The sequence below is a fragment of the Anser brachyrhynchus genome (assembly GCF_964034855.1).
Source record: "Anser brachyrhynchus genome assembly, chromosome: Z".
Classification (NCBI taxonomy): Eukaryota; Metazoa; Chordata; class Aves; order Anseriformes; family Anatidae; genus Anser; species Anser brachyrhynchus.
In genome coordinates, this window is record NC_137697.1 from 688,998 (window position 1) to 709,506 (window position 20,509).

Genomic DNA, 20,509 nt, shown 5'->3' on the forward strand with positions numbered 1-20,509 from the left:
ACAATATCCTCAGCAACATGCTTTCACTTTTGATTAGACTGAAGTGGTCAGGCAGTGGGACTTGATCTTTGTAGGTCCCTTCCAACTGAACTATTCTACTGCATATACCAGAAAATGTAAACAAAATTGTTTTTATTTTTGCATTTGATGGCATCAGATACCTTGCAGCTTTCTGCTCCTCTTATTTTTCTTAAAACTGTGTTTTAAGCTGGTGTTAAAACACAACAAAACAAAGCAAAACAAAACAAAAAACTGCAGATACTGTATTTTTCCTGTTTCTGAAGTATATTAACTTCTCCCCCACCTTTTTTTTTTTTTTCTGGAGACGGAATTATGCCCTTAACAACACTTCACAAAACACCTGTGAAGGTGTTGTACCCAAAGCTGACATCACTACACATAGATCCTGTTTTATCTTATCACTTTCTCCATCTTTGTTGAATATTTACATCTGCTGGTTCTTTGAAATTTATGAACTAATTGGCTGATCCATAGGTTGTGGTGAAGAGAAGTTTGTCTGGTGTGTTCTAGGATGGTAAATAGGGCAGAAGGAATTAAAATGGGTGACAAACAGAGCAAGAGTAGAAGATAAAGTAATCATAAAATAAAGAAGTAAATACAAGGGAAGCATAAAAGAACTAGATGAACACTACACAATGACAAAAAGAGGACACCAAAACAGAAATGAAATGCTTGTGGTCTGTGATAAATTCAGGTAGGTGTTATGTCCATTTTCTGACCATTAATGCGAGTGGGAAAGTTGTTAACTTCATGAGGCTCTTGCGTATGCTTTTTAAAACTGGATGTCTTAATGTTTATAGCAGTGTAACATCTGTATTCAGCTTATGGATTGTCTCTCATCAAAAGCTGTTTCTCATGTACATTTCAGCTGTTGCTACTGCATAAGAAATTACACAGAATTTAGGACCTTACTAGCCTACAGAAGATCAACCTCCCTCTCTGTCTCCAGTCTTCCATTGTGGGAATGTGGCCATGGCGGCTGACAAGGCCCATGGTTGATGATAACATCGGACTCTTAACGATGAGGCCATCAGGAGTATAAAGAGTTGAGAGGGAACAAAGAAGGGTGATTCAGGAGACTCGTTGTTGTCTTGGGTTGCTTGTTCTCCAGCCGTTAAGGCATGGAAGTTGCTGGGGGTTTGCTGTTGCTGTTTTGTTGTCGACCAATGAGTAAGTACTGCTGTGGGACGAATGTTATAAGAGGGGAGCCTGTCCTCAATATGGGGATGCAACAAGAATAATGAAGTTATGTCCTCAATACGAGAGATGAAGTTAGGCCCTCAGTAAGAGAGAGCTGAAGTTATGTCATCAATAAAGAAGTATCAGTTACTGATCCTAAAAGAGCCCTGGTGTCCGTGTGGTTGTTACACCACATTCCATGACTCAGGATGACTTATGAAATGGGTACCTATTAATACAGAATTTTGTTAGGCATTTTGCAAAAGCAGTAAGAATTTTTGTAATCCTGCAAACATCTACTTCAATAATTAACTTTAATTCTCACAGTTAATAAATATATTGTGCTAATGAAGCTATGCATACCAGCTGGAGGCCTGGCACTTCATTTCTGTAAATGTTTAAACTCAACAAGGAAAACAGCTCCTCCTGTAAAGTTCTCTTGGTAAGCAGTCTTTTTTTTTTTTTTTTTTTTTTTTTTTTTTTTTTTTTGAATATGAGATCAGGAAATGCTTTTGCCTTGGTTTAATGAAGCCTTGAATGTTGATCTGAAATACATTATGTTTCAGGTGATTGCCAAGTCTGGGATTTTGGAAGTCCAGGGGTGTAGAGATATATTGTACCTGCAGGGAGTGGCATGAGATTTACAGGATGATGTGAATCTTAATGGGAACAAAGTTTGTGCCCCTTTTAGCAGCAAAATGAGAAAAAGAGTGGATTCTCAGGTGGAAGAAATTTCTAGGCTAACAAATTACTTTTGGTAGTTTGAGAAGAGTTTTCTGGGTTGAGCCTTTGAGCCCTTTCACCTTTCTCTCCATTTCTATAAAAGTGACAAACAGAAAAATAAGAGAAACATCCATAGCAACCTGATGCTCATAACATGGCCTCATTCTGTTCATTGTAGCCACAGACTTCAGTTTGAATGAAAATACAAATCTGTGAAATGATAGCTGTCAGATATGTGGTGGCTTCTCAGAAAACTAGCTTCAGAGGACACACACACCTCACAATAATTCTCCTGAAGAGTACACCGAAAAAAAAATCGGTGATTATGGATCATTTTGAGGACAGCAATGTGAAGTCAGTGATTGTTCTTTAGGAATTAATTCATCAAAGATCACCATTACTGTCCATCTGCTTGAAGAAGAGGTGGTAGATGGGAGAAACCCAGATGGTTGGAACAGCTGCACAAGTCACACTCCACTTCCAGTTTCCCAGTTTATGATTCTTCTTACCTCACAAACCAAAGCCCAGGAAAAAAGATAGAAAATGTGGATTTTTATCACTGAAATCTAGTTAACTAATTCTGCCCAAAGACTGGGAAAAGTAACCAGCAACAGGCAAATTAGATATCCTTCTAATGCAGGTTTCATTGGATACTGTGCAAATAAAAAATGAGGTAGTAGATTAAATAAAGATATAACTTCAGTCATGAACTGGAAAACAGCCTATGATTAGCACACTAGAAAGGTTTGCAAAATAAATTTTATAATGATTATATATGATATCCACATAAAAGTGTATTAAACAAGAAAATGTTAATAGCTGAAGATTTGCAAATGAATTAAATCAGCAAGTCATAAGTCAAACTCATGTTGCTAGTGGTTTAAGAAAGAAAATGGAAGCCCATTTTTAAAAATACAGTGCAGGAAGAGAATGTCTATTTGACATTATTGTCTTAAGTACAACAGGATGCTAGGCAATCACTCAGTTGTAAAGTGCATTGGTAAACAAATTGTGATTAATTGGAGAGTCTTTGACAGTATCAGTCTTAATTGTCTGCCTTTAATTTGAGGTTTCCGAAGATTCAGAACTCTAGAAAATCAAATCTCCTTAAGTTTCAGTGGGCTGTCAATTAAATTTGACTGATTACACTCACCATTATCCTATAAAGATAATCCACAATTAATTGCTATACTGTGCAAATAGCTGCAAGACAAGAATAGTTTACAGACTTAGGGAAACGTATGGTAATGTGCACCCATGCTCTCCACACACCTGAATCTCAATTTTAATATTCCCAATGTCCTTCCAATGTCAGAATTAGTGATTTTTTATGAGACTCATTATAGTGTATTTCTGCTGCAATTGGAAGATTCTTTAACATGGTTCATGGCCCATACCTGCCAGATGAATTACTATTGCATATACATGAGAAGAAAAAGAAATGCAGGCTGGCAAATTCAGTATTCCAGATTTGCATTGGGATTTGAATCTTTAGGATTTTGAGGACCCAGGGAAAGATCTTTCTCCAGAGGGCTTTCTGTACTCTTTATTTATGCAAGTTTGGCAGTTAAAGCTTCCTTTATTTAAAATACAGTTGTGTAGCCCCTGATTGTATGGATGAGATTTGTAGGAACTTTTAAATTTGATAATCCTGTTATTTGTTCACTGAAACACTAACATTGAGCATAAATAGAAAGAATTAAAAAAAAGGTAATAAAAAAAAACACAAAAGAAAACTCAGAATTTGAACATTAAGCTTTATGTAAGTTTAAGTGATGTGATGCAGTTGTATTTATGGAAGGATCACTGGAGCTAGCTACGGATTCTAGAGAACAGAATCATAGAGTTCTTAAGTTTTATTTTTTTGGGTAGTAGTGGGGTAGAAATCATAGTGAAACATGAAAAAGGTGGGAGAGAGAAGGGGAAGATCGCTACAATATAAGACATTGCAGTGATTCTGTTGCAAAAATACAACAAATTTAGTGAGAAAATGTTAGTGAATTTTCTGCAGTACTGAGTGGAGATGGATACAATAAAAAATCCTAATCAAACTTATTTTGACTCATTAGTGGGTTTATGTAATACATTTGTTGCCAGTGACACTTTCTGTTTGATCAAGGAAATTTACATTACTAATGGCCAAATGAAGAAATGAAGATGTCAAAGAAAGAAAAAAAAAAAGGAAATAAAAAAGAAAAAGTTAAGCCATTCATTTTAAAGTTGCAGCACAATTTTACAGATTCTCCCATTGAAGACAATGTGTAGTCGTAGCTCATAATCTTCCTGGAGAATGAAGGGTTTAAATACTCTAGAGAAAATTAATGGTAGGCAGGCAACAGTTATATCAAAGGCACTGTCTGCTTCTTATCCAGTGGTTAAGATGCTGAAAGAAATTTCTTGGCAATACTGTTTTAAGACTAGGTCAGCATGAATTATTGTACTGTTATTGAGAAGTATATGCTTTACTAAAACCTTAAGCAATGTGTTTATAAAAATAGTTGCTGCTCAAGAAGAAAGAAAATATCAGTATTCTTTTGAGGAATTTACTGAAAAATGGAAGGAACATTAGAACACAGAAAAAGGGAAGGGAGCAGAGAAAATGCAGGTAATTCTACTACCATTTTAATGTATGAGTCATTAAGTGTGGATGAAAGTACAAAGTTGAGCTGAAAGATTTGCATGGGGGGGAAAAAAATGTTTGGATTGATGTGAGATAAACTTAAATGCTACTTAAAATCATGTGGAAGTAAAAGACACCTGGAAAAATAACCTAAGAATTAGTGTTTGACTTTTTAAATTAAATTTTATCAGCTGTTGGCCCAAAGATTGGAGGATATGCATAGGAATGCATAGGAAGGATATGCATAGGAAATAAAACAGCAACACAGATTAGTAAACAGATATTTGCAAAATGAAAGGAAATTATAGGAACTGTTCTGCGACGGTACTCAGCTAATAAAGAATACCTGAAATCCACTCAAGGTCTTTCATCTGAAGTGTATCAAGGACTTGTCTGGGTTCCAGTATTCAAGAATACTTTATTGTCTCTAGTTAATAGAAAGAATATAAATTCCTCTGATCTTTGTTGGCCACTGTCTCACATGGTATTTGTGTATTCCAACCCATTAAAGATCCACTGTTGGTTCAGCCTTTTCCTTTTGTTATATTGTCAAGGAACGTCCACAACAAACAGCTGCAGCAAAACTAAAGAGAATATATATATATATATATATATATATTTTTTAGTCTAGCCCTTTTCATTAATAACTGTGGATGTGTCTTCTAGGCACATTAATAGCAAAAAAAAAAAAAAAAAAAAAGAAAAGGCAAAAAAAATAAAAAAATGCCGCAGTCTGTCTCATGGGTACACGCAAAAGTCTCTCTTTCTTTCCAAACTTGAGTCTAGCACAGGTGGTGTGATCCTCAGGGCTTTTGTGTCTGAACTCTGGATTTGATCTTATGAAATGAAGAAGTATTTGGGACTTGAGAACTAATCAAATACAGTTTAGTTTTACTGCTACCTTCTCAGAAGCAACAAGTAAATGGCTTTTCAATAATACCATTTTTACCTCTTTGAGTCCTGGGCCAATGTAACCAGTAAAAAAAATATTCAAATTTTATACCATTAAATAAATACTTATAAATATTATTTTAAGATAGATCTTGTTAAAAATATTTGGTTATATCATGTATGTTTGTTATTTGTGTTTGTACATATTTGTATGTATACATTTGATCCTAAACTTTAAAAACTTAAGGAAAATATCCTTGTAGAGATTTGTGGACATAATGCTCTGGAATTTGAGAAGTAGATGTTATGGTTAGCTTTTGAATACTACTTGTCATCCAGGTAAATTTAATGGATGTTTATTTTATATGGTGATATATGATTCTTCATCTCAGTCTCTGAGCTCAGTTATTTAAAGGAATTTAGACGTGGGCCTAGCCACGAGACACTTCTCCATCAAAGAATAAGGGTGAATCAGGAAAAGCAGAACTGCCAGGATGATGATGATGATGATGATGATTATTTCTAAAAGGGATTGTATTTCCAGATAGCTATAGCTGAAAGTACAAACAGCTTCTCTGAAATACTAAACTGTTTAGAGTCAGACGGTACTTCTGGAAAAGGAACCTAACCTAACATTGGTAAGCACAGAGAAGCAGTGGGCCTGAATTTTAATGTAGAAGTAGCTTGTGTCAGCAGTGTGCCTACCTGAAGACTTCTTGATTATACGCTTTCAGCAACAATCTTAGGTAATCTGTTGAACTTTGCAGGGCTTGGCCTGTTTATGAGCTCTCAAAGGTAGCCAGACTTTTAAGTAATTCTGCTTTCTTTAAGCTATCTACATTTGGTCTACAGGCTTTACTAACTGTGGCCGTTTGAGAACACCCATCCTAAGTATGGAATTTGGAAAAATATATTTTCTTTGTGAAGAGAAATCTGTCCTCCCCCTCCCACCCCCCCCCCAAAAAAAAAAAAAAGATTTGATTATGTTGTCTTTGTTAAAAAAAAAAAAAAAAAAAAAAGAAAACACTTATGGAAATATGAAAGACTTTTCATCTTTTTTTTTTTGTTTCCAAAGCTCTAGTAAATGACATTGATGATGTGTCACAGAAGCAGTGCTAATTTGGGCTTTCTTTTCCTCCCTTCAGGCAATATATTTTTGCTAGTTTTACAGTAATATCACTTAATTTAAATATTGTCTTTGCTGAGCAGAAAGAATGCTCTTACTTGGTATATGAAGAGTACTTTTGGTGTTATCAATATGCTGCTGATAGCTCCAGGAAAGTCATCACTTGGTGAATTTAACCCTACAATTAGTTCAGTATTCTGAATTTGCAGACCTGTCTCAAGTTTTTATCCTTCTCCTTGCAGATTGTAAAGAGTTTTCTTTTCTTTATAGAGCAATGAAAATCACATCTGACAGGAAAACTGACATTAAAGCTTGGAAAAACAAGTTCAATAGATCACCTAGTACACAATCTTGTCTCGGACAATTCTTTACTAATTTGAGACCAGTAAGGAATGTTAAGCAAGTGGGAAGAACTAGAGTTCTGTGTCAGTCTTCTGAATGATTTTTTTTTTTTGCTAAAGTTGAGCTTTTTAAAGTTAAGCAGGTAGTGATATAACAAAGTTTACAGTATTTTTTTTTTCCACTCATGGTTAATTAATAACATTATAAAATTACTTAACTGCTTTGCTTTTCATGACATATACAGGTTAGATTAGGTCTTCTCCAAACATGGAAGCCTATTGATTTTACCGTATTTTATAACAATACCATCTTTAAACTGATTAATGGACTAACTAGTGACAGACTGTCTAGTGTCTTTGGTAGAAGCATGTCTTGAACTGCAGTGGAAGTCAGAAGTGGAATATTTGTCATCTTTTACAATACAGGTCTGTAAGAATTTTCCAAATAAATTAGTGTTTATCTATCTCATAATTCACTTGGTAGAGCTTAATGTCAGAGCTGATCTCAGATTTAGAAAACGTAGTAATATCCTTCATACAGGATTCCTCCTGTTTTCAATGCTGTTTTTGCATAAGCACCCGGGAAGCTATCAAAATAGGTATGATCATCAGAACACAAGCACAGATATGGAAAAAAAAAAAGTCAGTAGAAACTTGCAGTCAAAGAGACTGCACTACTGCTACTGAAAACAACAGTGTGTATATATATATATATATATATATATATATATAAATTTTTCTATCATTTTTGGTAGCCCATAATTCACCCCCCATTAGACAGCTGAATCCAAGCCTCAGTTATGCTGTACTCACTAAACATTCTGCTCTGCTCTTCAACATAAGAAAGAATATGCTCAGGGAGAGATTTAGCTATACAAAAGTCTGAATTAACTTGAAGGATCCTTTCACTGATGATTTTAAAGGAACTGTGGCTCTTTTGTTGTCAATACAGTTATTCAGCTTTATTATGTACTCAAAAGATAATTTGAGATAAAAGATAATAATTGCAACTGATATAAGAACTACAAAAGTACTTGACCAACAGAATGATGATAAACAATTTGATATTTAGATTACAACTATTACAGTATGTAAACCAGTAAGTGATACCTACAGAAAGGTAGGTCAGAAAAAATCAGATTCATCCTGTTTGGTGTTTCTGTGATGAAACTGAAACTCGTCTCTTACGGACAGCAAAGTGAATAAAATAAAATAAAATAAAAAATCTGGATGAGTAGTAGCAGATCAAATTCAAGAATCTGTCTGTTGCTGTCATTTGTTTTTGGTTTGTTTTACTGTTACATTTTGGCAAGGCTCTGTGGTGAAATCACACACTTGGTTATACCTGTTCCTAAATAAAAAGATTAATAAAATAATTTTTCTTTTTTATAAAGGGCCAAATGCCTTTATATCGGATGTCCAGGAAGACTCCTAAACTCAATTCTTCAGTTCTAAACAGGGAAAATATGGCAGCATCATATGAAAACAGCTGCCTATGCATCTGGCAGTTGAACAGCATTGTCAGTAGCTGCAGTAGAGTATCAGTACTATCTTACCAGATACTATAACATAAGAATGGCATAACTTCAGAATTCCAATTATTTTTAAAAGTGTATGCTCAATGAAAAACACCCTTATCCAAACTAAACAAATAAAAATGGCCTTTAAAGATGCTGTTCTGCTAGTATCAACTGTGCGTACATAATGTGTATCTCAAAATACTATTTTGTGTCTTTTGAATTAGTTATTGGTCCAGTGTCCAAATGAAAATTGCCATAGAGTCTTAAGAGGGTATGCTTTTTGACAGTGTCGTGATACAACTTGTATATGGAAACATGAACAAATTTGTTGGCAATATTACATTCAGATGGATAGAGAGCACACTTGAGAACTGTTCTAAACAGTGAACAAGTCTAGAGAAGGAACACAGGGAAGGTTGTGAAGATGTGTGATTAAATCTGAAAATACATCAGACAATAAAAAGCAGTATGGAATGCGTCAGGGCTGAGAAAGGCAATTGTGAGCTACCTGTAATCTGCAGAGGTGATGCATATGTAGGAAGAAAAAAGTCCAACATCTCTGTGACTGTTCTTGCCTGCATGTACATATAAGTTCTATCTATCTCTGTATCTATTCTAACTACAGAAGTTTTAAGGTTTAACAGTGTGTCTCTGGTATGAAGAAACAGCGATGGCCAACTAAAAGTCTGCGTGGAGTATAAAGCATGTGACCTAGATTAAAGAAACTTCTTTTTTTCTTTTCAGGTGCATGGAATTGAGGGATGCAGTCATTACCATTATCTAGAAACCCTTTCAAGGTGACAATCATAATGGAAGAATCTTCTTTTTCCAGAAACCAATGTAACAAGGATGATTTGAAAAAGAATAGCAGCAAAAAATTAAAGGTAGGAAACTGGCACATTCTCAGTAGATTGTGGTACGTCACTGAGAGCATTCAGGAACAGGTCAGAAAGTATCAAAAATTTGATATCTGTTTATGTTGGTTGCCTATGTTTATTCTAACTATTCTAATCTTGAAATGCACCAGTAATAGGTGTAAATCCATGTTGTATGAAGGCTTGAAACAATGTCTTTAGATTTGGGAAACACATCTGAAAACAAGTAGGGGAGAGACTTTAGAAACACAAATAGCATAGAAGGTTAGAAGGTTAATAAATGACCTGTGAAGGAGGATTGATAGAGTTGCCTTTCTGGTGAAAAGGAAGAGGCATGAATGAAGAGAAGAGGCAGGAAGGCTTGGGAGAACAACATTCTCTGTATTTATCACGTTCATATACATTCATTAGCTTGCTATTTAAATACGTGTTCAGTACATTCACTATGTCTTTTCATATTAGCTGTAGCAGGTAGAATGAGAAGTATAGACTTACTCTGTAATAAAGGACATTTGAGTTTTAAAGAAGCTTCTCATAGGATAGTGAGGCAATTTATTTCAGTGCTTAAAAAAATAATAAAATGATTTATTTCTCTGGAAGACAATAAAGTAAAGTTAAACAAGTATTGTTTGAATTAAATGGATTTGTGTATCTTCACAGGGATGAAAAAGATGACCTTTGCAGAGCTCATCTAACCCTGTTTTTGTAGTATTTCATATTGTAGTCATGCTTATTGTTTTCCTTCCTAGCAAAAGCACTGGAAGATGAATGGATTTAGAATAATCATATATTTGTGCTCATGGGGAGCATGTTTACATGTAGTTAAGGTTTTGAGGTCTTTAAAATTCACACATTCTGATTATCAGTGTTCCATTTGAAAGTAAAAAAGTGCTGTCTATGAATGTAATTAAAACTCAACATATATCTACAAATGACCTGCAGTTATTAGTACTTCTTCACAGTAAGATCATAAATCAGTTGTGAAACCTTATTGGAAACCCAGAGGAAATAGCTTTTTCCCTTTGACATGCTCTAGGACATGACCTTCAGTGTTTTTGTTCTAGAAGTTAGAGCCATCACTTGCAAGATCTTCTAAAAATTATATTCTTGAATGTTCTCAAGAATGTGATAAAATGTTCCTATTTCTTAAAAATCTGTACAACAGCTACACAGTGTTGGTTGCATTGTATGACCTGGGATAAAGAGCAAGATATTGCTCTGAACTCATGCCAAACCTCCCTTCTGTTATGACAAGACCAGAAACACAATTCTCCATTACTCTGTGGGCTTTTAAGTTGTTTCACATTTTCTGTTAATAGTTGGTCTCACAACTTTTCTCCTGTTATTTGCTGTTACCGCTCGACATACTAATAAGGCTTAGATTAAAATGCATTGCAGCGGAGACATGGGACAATATGTTGTCTGACACTTGGGACAGAAATAAGAACTTCAGAACAAAAGGCATATGTCTTAACAGCTTGAGCTAAAGAGCTGGCTTCAAGGTGGGAGGTTGTCAAGTGTCCCATCAAGTATGGTGAGGGATGTTTGACACAATGAGTCATCATACAGATGAGTAATTTCGAGAACAGAAAAAAAAGGATGGGGATTGCCTGAGCAAGTCAGGGTGTCTGTGGCAGATGGGTGATTGAACCACTGGGTATTTCTAGTAGGAATATGAATTACAAAAATGCAGAGTTAAGCTAGTGTGCCAAATGTAGCTTTTCTCAGGAGTAGGTTTGATCAGTGCTCCAGAGTTGTGCAGTGATTTCTGCATTAGTGCTTTCTTGTCACAGCAACGTTTCAGCAAGGTGGGCTTATAAGCCTTTTCTGAAGGATACTTTTTACGTATCCCCTCTCTGCTGTGCCTAGCATGTAAGAACAAGGGAAAAAAAAAGTGGTCATTTTTTCCATAATGGAATGGCCCCCACTGGGCTCATGCATAGTTGCTTATAGTTAAATGGTTAACATGTCTTTAAACCCACCACTTACTGGAGCACAAATCAGTCAAGATTTGCATTTTGCTTGCTAATCAAGTTTTTAAACTCATGAACTCCCTGCCTAATGACAAGAATATTTATCCAGGTTAATTGACAAAATCTCTTCAACATAAAGTGCTCTAGGAAACAATTTCAGAACATTTAAATGTTGTATTAACATCTCATTATTTTATTCAATACCCCCAGAGCAAGCGCAGATGTAGGATGAATAGAATGTATTTTATAATGGCATTTTCTCCAGAAAAAGCTCATCTTATACTTCTGTTGTCTTTTGCTTAAGACTAAAGCATGCTTAGAGATCTAAGCATATAGCAGTTTCAACGTTAACAGTCAAAACAGATATTCAAACAATGCAATTGCTATATTTTGAATACTGAATGCTCTTAGAAAATAGCTGTTTCTTAAAAAGTGATTTTGAATAACAAATTAAAAGAAATAGGAAAAAAAAACACAGCAGATTGACTGTATGGTCATAAGTAATATGTAAACAGCAATAGTGTCTGAATTTATTAAATAAATGATTCATTACAGGTTAGTACCCCAAGCTTTTTTTCTCACCTTTGCAGCTGCTCTTGTTTGCCTGAGGACAGTTTTCTATGAATTTGCATCATGGTAAATGTATCCTTAAAGCAGAGAAACAATGAAATCAAACAGAGGATTAGAATTTGTTGTGGAATGAGCCATTCATTAAAATAAAATAAAATAACTCTAATATCTTAGGTTTAATTGTTGTATTTTGTACTGTGTCTTCCTGTTGTCCATGAAGCATTTCCACCAGTGATTTTTTTTTTTGTAACTGTAGTTTTAGGTGTTTTGAGATGAGTCATTTCAAATCTTTTTTTTTTTTTAGTAGCAGACTGAAGGCAGAACCTTGTACTTTTCTGCTCAAATGGGAGATGGAAGACTAATTTATATTCTCATAACAGAGAATGAAGCTAAAATATTTGTCTTCCACTACAGAAATGAATAAAACTGGGGCAGATGAGGCTGTCAATAGGAAGTTAAGACAACAAACAATTAGAACAAATACTGCATTGTAAATAGGAATACAGTATTACCTTTTTAGGATCTGGACAAGGGCCTATGGAAGTGAAATAGTTAGGTGGATATGTTTGTCCAACTGTTTATATAATGTAATAATGCTTATTAAGCTCTTGTTGGTTTAATAAACATGAATCTTGGTCCTTAAAACAGGGACTTAAAATGGTTCATCTTAAAAAAAAAAAAAAAAAGCACTCTTCTAGACCTAAAAATTCTGCCTTAATTTTTCTAGATTATGTTCAAAAATGAGCAAATGGCTTTCCGTTTACTTCAGTCTTATTTCGCTCCTTGCTCTAACATAACTCTCTGTATTTCCTATAATCCTTCCTACTTTCCAGTGTAAACAAAGGAAAAAAAAAAAGCCTTGCTACTTACTTTTCTCTGGCAAACATTAACAGGAGGAAAAAAAAAATTCTTATCTATTACATATATATCATTTTCATTAATATTTTTTGAAATATTTTGCTTAGCTTGTCTTTCGAGTCACCCCCACAGCCACCCACTTCTCAGATGTTTTTAATGTCAGCCAAAGTTACTGCCAGCTATGGGGATACAAACTCCTGAGAAGGAGGTGGCTGTGTTGATGGGAGATTACCAGGAAAACCCAGCTGTTCTAATGAGTGGTTTTGGTGTCATTACTAGTTTTGTCTAGAATGTCAATACTGAGCATTTGAGGATGATTTTAATGAAAATTGAGTTCTAATCACAACAGGGATTTACTGATCTTCCAGTCTCATACTGCTGAAGTTCGATATGTAGACATCACGTTATTACATTCAGAATTTCCTGTTTAAGTCATATTTTATGCTCTGAAGAACAAACCCTTCTGAATTCTGAGGTTTGTATCCAGGCCTGACAATACAGAACTGCTCAGAGCATGGTTATTACAGAAATCCTGTAGGACAACAGTTGAAGATCCTGATTCCAGAGGAGTACTCAGAGAATAGGGGCTCTCTCTCTCCTCTCTTTTTCTGTGTAGCTGTGAACAGACCATGATACTTTTTTTCCAGTGTTTTACTTGGTCTGTTGGTGTGAGTCTTTAGTACTTCTTGAGCAAGAGATAATATATAGTAGTCCTCAATGGATTTTTATTATTATTATTATTATTATTATTATTATTATTATTATTATTTTTCCATTATAAGTTCATTTTTACTGCCAAAAACTTTAAATAGAGTTCCTTAAGTCAGCCATGACTCCTATAAGTACTTTGGTTTTGAATCCAGACACTGCTGTTTCATCTGATGTTTCCTAATCTTTGTATTAGGAGATAAAATGTTCTGCTCACCTTCTCTATTCCAATTATAATTTTATTAACATTACTGCGTATCTCTCCTCTTCAATCGTATATTTTCATAGTCTGTTAAACTATCTCTCGTGTGCCCTTTATACTTTTTCCCTCCTTCTTCATTTTCTTTAAAACATATCCTTAATCAGGCTATGACTTTTTTATTCTGTTGCAACTTCTAATTCTGTATTCCTGACTAATGCTGTGTTTACTCTCTGAAATACTTGGAGGAGTGGATAGATGGAGGTGTCTGACTTCCAAGACTGATTATTTTACCAGGTACCTCTCCTGTTTCCATTTCCTTATCTCCTTCACAGTTGCACATATGGAAACCCATCGCAAAGGAGAGCAAGTTTTTGCTTTCCACCTATTTTGCAGTAGTTTCTCTTTGGTCCTTGAAAATACTGTGTAACAGCTAAAACTGAGAAAGGATCTTATTACTTATCACATTCTTTGAATGTTCTACATCTGTTAAGGACATCTTCAGAAATCAATGAAGAGTTGCTGTCCTTAGTTGTAAGTTTGCACTGGATAATTCTAATTGGAGAATGTGTTACACTGTGCTATTCACGAACTTTTACTTTTTTTTTTCTTCTTTATTTATTTGTTAGGGCTGACCAGGTTGGTTAGATACGCCACTTTACATTAGTATGAAATATTTATAACAGTTTGTACTTCTATTTTATTTGCATGGATATTTTATAGATGAATAGGTCCTTCCCTCTAGTCCCAAGCCCCTTCTAAAGTTCTGTGTGGGGAAAAAAAACAAACAACAGCAACAACAAAAGCAAAAACCACTTCACAGCCATTTTCCAAAATGTGTGGCTTATTTCTGCAAATAAAGGATGCAAACTGAAATAAAAGAAAATGATTTGGGGACAAGCTGAACCTTAGAAAACTTTGCAGGTAGCTTCATGAAGAACAAAGACTTTTAAAAGTTGTTGCTCATTTTGCTTCTGATTTTGTTAAATGTAAGTCTAGCAAACTTGCTGAACATAGGATGAATATTTAACTCCGAGGTGGCAAGGAGGTTGTCTGGTAGTCTTTCATTGTTTAAAATTCAAGCAAGTGATATGTGCAATAATAAGCATCATAATTAGGAAATGTGATCCATTTCTTTGTTCCAGAGGCTCTGCTGAATTTGATTCCAATGACACAGCAACACCCAGAGGTATCAGAGCTCTTGAGCCTCACAAAACTGCTTCTGTCCAGGAAGAGAAACACAGAGAATGATACAGAGCTGGGAGGGGGCAGAGGGAGATTTTTATTGGAAGCTGTTAAAGTGGTTGCTATGAGACCTTCTCCAGCTAACATAGGCACAGAGCGAGTGCGAGGCTGATAAATCGTATCTCTTGTATTATACCTTTCCTTTCTGCCTTTTTTTTTCTTTTTTCTTTTTTTTTAAACGGAGCTTTTGTAGTTCTTTAAGACCAGAGAAAGCACCTGCCAGTTGCTTTTTCTTCCCTTTTGCTCCCTTCTTCTGCCTCGTGCAAGATGGAGTTAGAAAATGAAATGATCAGCTCCTCCGGCAATTCTTCAGCAGGCTCCAGAGAGTACAAGGTGGTGATGCTAGGAGCAGGGGGAGTTGGCAAAAGCGGTAAGTTTCAGCAGCAGCATTTTGGGGGAAAAGGGGTAAACTGGGAGTGTAAAGTTCACAAAACAAGAATGATTTATTAAGGGGTTTATTTCCTCTTTTTGTTGCACATGGTTTGGATAAAAGTCTATAATTGATGACTGAGACAGTGAGTCAGCTTAATTTGTTACAGAGTGAAATATTATAAGCCTTTTTAATTAGATATTTTTGCAAAAGCAGCCTTGGCTCTATTGCATAAAGGAGAGAGCAGTCAGCTTGCTGCTGTTAGTGTTACAGCAGGTGCTCGTGGCACTGCAACACTTGGTGAGGGGTGATGGATAGTGCGGATGTAACTTGTTGGCCTCCTTGAGCCTAGGCAGAAATGTTACTAACTACAAGTCAGCTGTATGTGCAAAGTGTGGAGGATGCCTACAGTGACAGTGTTTTCTTCCCCACATCTTCCTTTGACTTTTTTGCTGAGTATCACTATGGCTCAGCCGGTGTTACTCTCCTCTCCCGTCCCATCAGTTACAGAATGCATGTCTGAGTCTCATGCCAGGCGATAAGGTAGATTTGCAGCATATTTTAATATCACTGTCCAGTGCTGGCAAGATATGCTACTGTCTGACAATGGTATCTCTTAAGAGGAGTCATTATTTTCTCCAGACAATGTTTTCTTTTTCCTAGATATTATCATCTCTTATTTATTCTCACTGACACTAGCATTCCCTGTTCTTAAAAAGACTTTGCTGAACATGCAGTGTTTGTCTCAGAAGCCAGTATACTGAGCTGGCCACGCAACAAGCATTTATTACATCTCCAGGAAATTCAAAAATAAAGAAGAGGAAAATAACCAACCAAACAAAAGGTAATATAATATATAAAGGCTAGATTCCAAACAAATTTCAGGATAAACAATCTGAAGCACTAAACTGTAACAGTTGTGTTGATTAAAAAAGTTTTATTTCCTATCCAAACAACAAGACTAGGTATAGATATATATAAAAAACATATATAATAAAATTAAATACTGGGAATTGATATAATTTCCTGTGTATATCCATAATCTCTGTTTTCTTGTTATATTTGGCTTCAACTTCAGTGCCATATCTTTCAATGAGAGCTAATTCCCACCAGTATTGCTTAACCAGGCAAACAATTCTTGCACGGATGTTACGCTGTGATCACTATGCAAAATGGGAAAGAAGAAAATATTGGTTATCTCAGAGTAACTTTCTGCAGTTTCAAATTATCTTATCCATGTTAAAGCAGATGTACAGGTTGTGTCAGCTGGAACTTTCAGCAAAATGTCACTTTTTTTTTTCTGAGTGCACCCAAAAGATGGCAGCAATTTTTTCCAAACATTCCTGTAAGACTCATGTAATTTTGAAAACTCATTCACCAAAACAAAAAAAAAAAATATTGCAAGCTGTACCATATTTATATTGTGATTGAATCATAACAGCCAAATACTATATACATATTGAGGAAACTTTAGAGTTTCCACTTACTGTTAGATAAGAGTTTTAGAACACAAATTTTAAAATAAACAAAAATTTATTCAAATCTCACAGTCATTGTTCAGAAAAACTTAGCTGATGATTTCGTGACACTAAAGCCTTCAAAGCTGTGGATTACAGAAGGTAATGACATCTCTATGAAGAAAGACCAGATAATTATTTAAGAAGAATTGTGTGTCTGTGTGGTCTAGAGAAATAAAAATGGGATGAAATGTCTAGTTATGACATTCAGTGGAATTATTGAAAACCTTCTGAGATAAACTGGGGAACAAAACAGCAACCGAGAGACTTAAGACTAGAAGAAAGGAGGCAGACTCCTTTCTCATCATTTATTTGCTATGAGCTTCCCCTATGGAATGGGCATGAAATATTTCAGTGAAATACTGAGCTGGCCCAACTGATGGCATGCTGATAGAGATAAGGAAGAACTGGTGTTACTCCATAAGCCATGTATTCATTCTGACTGATGCTTAGGCAGGATTAATTTACACTGGATTAAAAGCAGAAAAAGGCCTGAAGGACTCCTTCCATTCTACAATATGAGCTCTTCTTTCTCTTAGTGACCTAGATTCACTCTGTCCCGGAAATTACAAGTCTAACTACAAAAACAGGGTCAGGGTAGCATAGGGATGAGAGAGAGAGAGAGAAAGTCTCTTTTCATCCTAGACTTTGATAGGTAAGTGATATATAGGATGATATATAGGTAATATCTTGATTTCTTTCTTCCACTCCCTCCTCCTTCCCTTCTTAAGCCGTGTTAAATGAAGTAATAGCTGGGGTTAAGTTGCTGAGTTGGAAACAAACATCTTTTATATCTCTTTTATACTTTCAGTTCTTCATTTTGTTCAGTTTTAAATAAATCAGTTTTGGAAAGAGTTTTCTTTAAGAGACAAATTGCAGAAATGTTAGAAGATATCATTTTACTCTGAACACAGTTCACTTCTATGGATCCTCTGGGTATTTTGATCTTCTGTTTCCCACCCTCTTCTGCTCTCCTGTGCCACTTCATACTATGTGTGTGGAGGTCTTTCCATTGACAATTGCACACTCATTTTAAGGGGCTGTGGGTGGCCATTTCATGTGGGCAGGAAGGAGTAAGGAATGGGACAACAACAATGGATGTGCTTTTGGTGTTGGTAGTTACAGAGTGTTTGCTATCAGTTGTCAGTGTTGACCCTTCAGTTCTGTTTTCCAAGATAGCAGATAATCCATGAGGACAGCCAATTTCTTGTTATATGGGCTATTCACTCTAGTAAAAATTTCACAAGAATTGGTTATAAAAGGTAAACTCAGCACATTCAAGTCTGATACTAACTACATAAGGGTAATAACATATAAACTGCAAGTGGTTTAAGAACTGTCACTTCCCATTTGTAAATTAGTTTTAGAAAAAAAAATAAATCTCAGTCACTATTTTATAAAAGGGAAAAACAAAAACAAACCAAAAAATGACTACTGATAATAGCTAGTAGATAATACTGGCATTTAGTTGAAATGTACTAAGCTATTCACCTGGGAAGAGATTTCTGTATCGTAATTACAGATTATACATTCCCTACAATGAGTTGTCTCTTCAAAGTGTTCTGAAAACGGTACTGTTTAGGTTTTCAGAGCAATATGCTTATTTGTTACTTTGTGTGGGTTGTGTCTGATATCAAGCACAGCTATACACTTTGCCATAGCTCTGTTGCATGTTCAGACCAAAATAAGGCTAGAACAAGGAATAAAAATGAAAAAAAAAAAAAGGCAAAAAAAAAAGTAATGTTGAAGAACACTTGAAAAAAGGTAAATTTTCTACTTACTTTCACTTGACTATAATCCATACTGAAATTACACATTTCTAATGCCTAATGTATATGCTTTTCCAGTTTAAAAAGGTTTTGACGCTCAGTCTTCTCTGGTTTGATGACAAATCTCAGGTCAGCTCAGAACCATTCAAAACTACTTCAAGTTGACTTACAAGTTTTAAACCCTAATAATCTTAATGGATTTGAAACAGGTTTTGATTACAAATACCTTCGTAGACCCACATCTGCTTGGTGAGCCCAGTACTCTCATGGTCCCTAGCATGATGCAGCTCAAACCTCTGGTTTAAATCTGTTTTGGAGTGTTACAAAGCATACATAAAAGAGCTTCTAAATCCTGAGGCCAAGCATTACTTGCTTATATTTAGCAAACTAATTACACTAATAACAATAATTAATTGCAGCACACTCTGCAAAACATTAACAATAATTAACTGAGGGGATGTACAGTGACTTCCAAAGAGAACAAACAAATTGGGGTACCTGGGCAAGCAAATAAAATAGAAAATTTCTGTTTCCTAAAACAACAACAACAAAAAAAAACTGTTATTACTTAGGCAGCCTTTAAATGCTGATGATTTCTCCATGATCTACCTGTACATGCATCTTCTGGGCTGAATGAAATGTTATTCTTTTTTCTTTTTTTTTCTTTTTTTTTTTCTTAATAGAAGTTAAAGTTCATTTATTAAGAAGATAAATGATGAAGATAATCATCATGAAGATAATCATCATAATCATCATAATTAAGAAGATAAATGGTGAAGATAATCTATTGTTTTTTTTCTGGTAATTAGTAACTGGAATTATACTTTTATCCAGAGAATAGGTGTATGCAAAGGGAGTTTCGTTATTCCTGTCCTGAGAAAGTGGCATTTAAGATAAGATTTTAAAATAATAATAATAATAAAAAATAAAAAACGTATATCATGATTTTTTTTTGCTAATAAGCTGTTTTTTACATTACAGAAAACATTTTTTTTCCAGATTTTATTTCTCAGACTGGTTTCCAGTTAATTTGCTGCCACCTTTAAAAATAAATAAATAAATAAATAAAAATTGTCACTTACCCAAAGAGTTTTGTTAAACTAAAATATTTTTAGTTTTAATATATAAGTTTGGAAAATATTTGGATATATTTCTCCATGCTTGAATCTTAAAATAAGCAAAAACAAAATTCAGAACAAGCCAGCAGTCCAGAGGGAAAGAGAAGGAATTAAAGAAGAGGTTTTCTGTTTGTTTGTTTCTTTGAGCAAAAATGTGAAAAAATGTATTTCTTGGCCTGAACTGATTAGAGTAGGTTTGCCTTCTCTGTTGATTTCCTCTTTGCCAAACACCTTATATCTACAAATACAGGTGACTTGTCTGATTAGTTTCAGGATCTTGTGTACAAAATAAGTTCCATACGGTGGGAAAACAGTAATTTTTTTTATGATGTGGGAACTTATGTCATAGAAATTTAAGTGCCTAGTTTTCTTCTTTTATTGAGGTTCAGACTGCCTACTTTTTAGATTAGCTTGCCTGTTACTCAGTCTCAATAAAGCAAATTCAGTGTCTATTCATTTTAAGAAAGTCCTAATTGCAAGACTCCCCAGTAAACAGAAGTAGCTCTCACACCATGGAATGCATCCTGGAGAACTGGTTCACTTCAGCTATTTGTTAACCCCTTGGAAATAAATCAGTGCATGATCCAGGCTGCACTGGAAAAGGCTGAAGAGCAGAGCTAGAAGTTTTGCAGTTTTGTTGGCATCAGTAGATCCAAGGTTGGAAAGTAACATTTGGGTTTGCTGATACTGGTCTTACACCATCGCAAGGCTCACTATCCCAGAACATACTCTTCCTTAAGTTGCAGGGAGGACTGTGCTAGAATTTCACTACCTCAGTGAAATGTTCCCTTGTCCAATTTCTATCCCATATGTCTATAGATAATATATTGTGCTTCAATGAGCTTTATCCTTTCACATAAGCATGCGTTATTCTGAAGATCTGGTT

At 35.1% G+C, this 20,509-nt stretch overlaps 1 protein-coding gene and 1 long non-coding RNA gene across 4 annotated transcripts in view; both read left to right on the top strand.

The window, feature by feature from the left end:
• The first annotated feature begins 501 nt into the window (after positions 1 to 501).
• LOC308185975 lies at positions 502 to 11,974 on the top strand. Of its 3 annotated transcripts, XR_013943860.1 has the most exons (6): positions 502 to 715; positions 1,097 to 1,191; positions 1,528 to 1,642; positions 4,422 to 4,528; positions 9,166 to 9,305; positions 11,860 to 11,974. It is a non-coding gene; the product is annotated as an uncharacterized lncRNA (long non-coding RNA). The 3 variants fall into 3 exon arrangements; XR_013943861.1 differs by lacking the exon at positions 4,422 to 4,528; XR_013943862.1 differs by lacking the exons at positions 502 to 715; positions 1,097 to 1,191; positions 4,422 to 4,528 and adding an exon at positions 1,213 to 1,425.
• A 2,847-nt stretch (positions 11,975 to 14,821) lies between these two features.
• RIT2 (Ras like without CAAX 2) overlaps positions 14,822 to 20,509 on the top strand; it is a 194,386-nt gene continuing 188,698 nt past the window's right edge. The window contains exon 1 of the mRNA XM_080574737.1: positions 14,822 to 15,219. Within this exon, the coding sequence (XP_080430863.1) occupies positions 15,117 to 15,219 (103 nt within the window). The 5' untranslated portion in view covers positions 14,822 to 15,116. The remainder of the gene's footprint in view (positions 15,220 to 20,509) is intronic.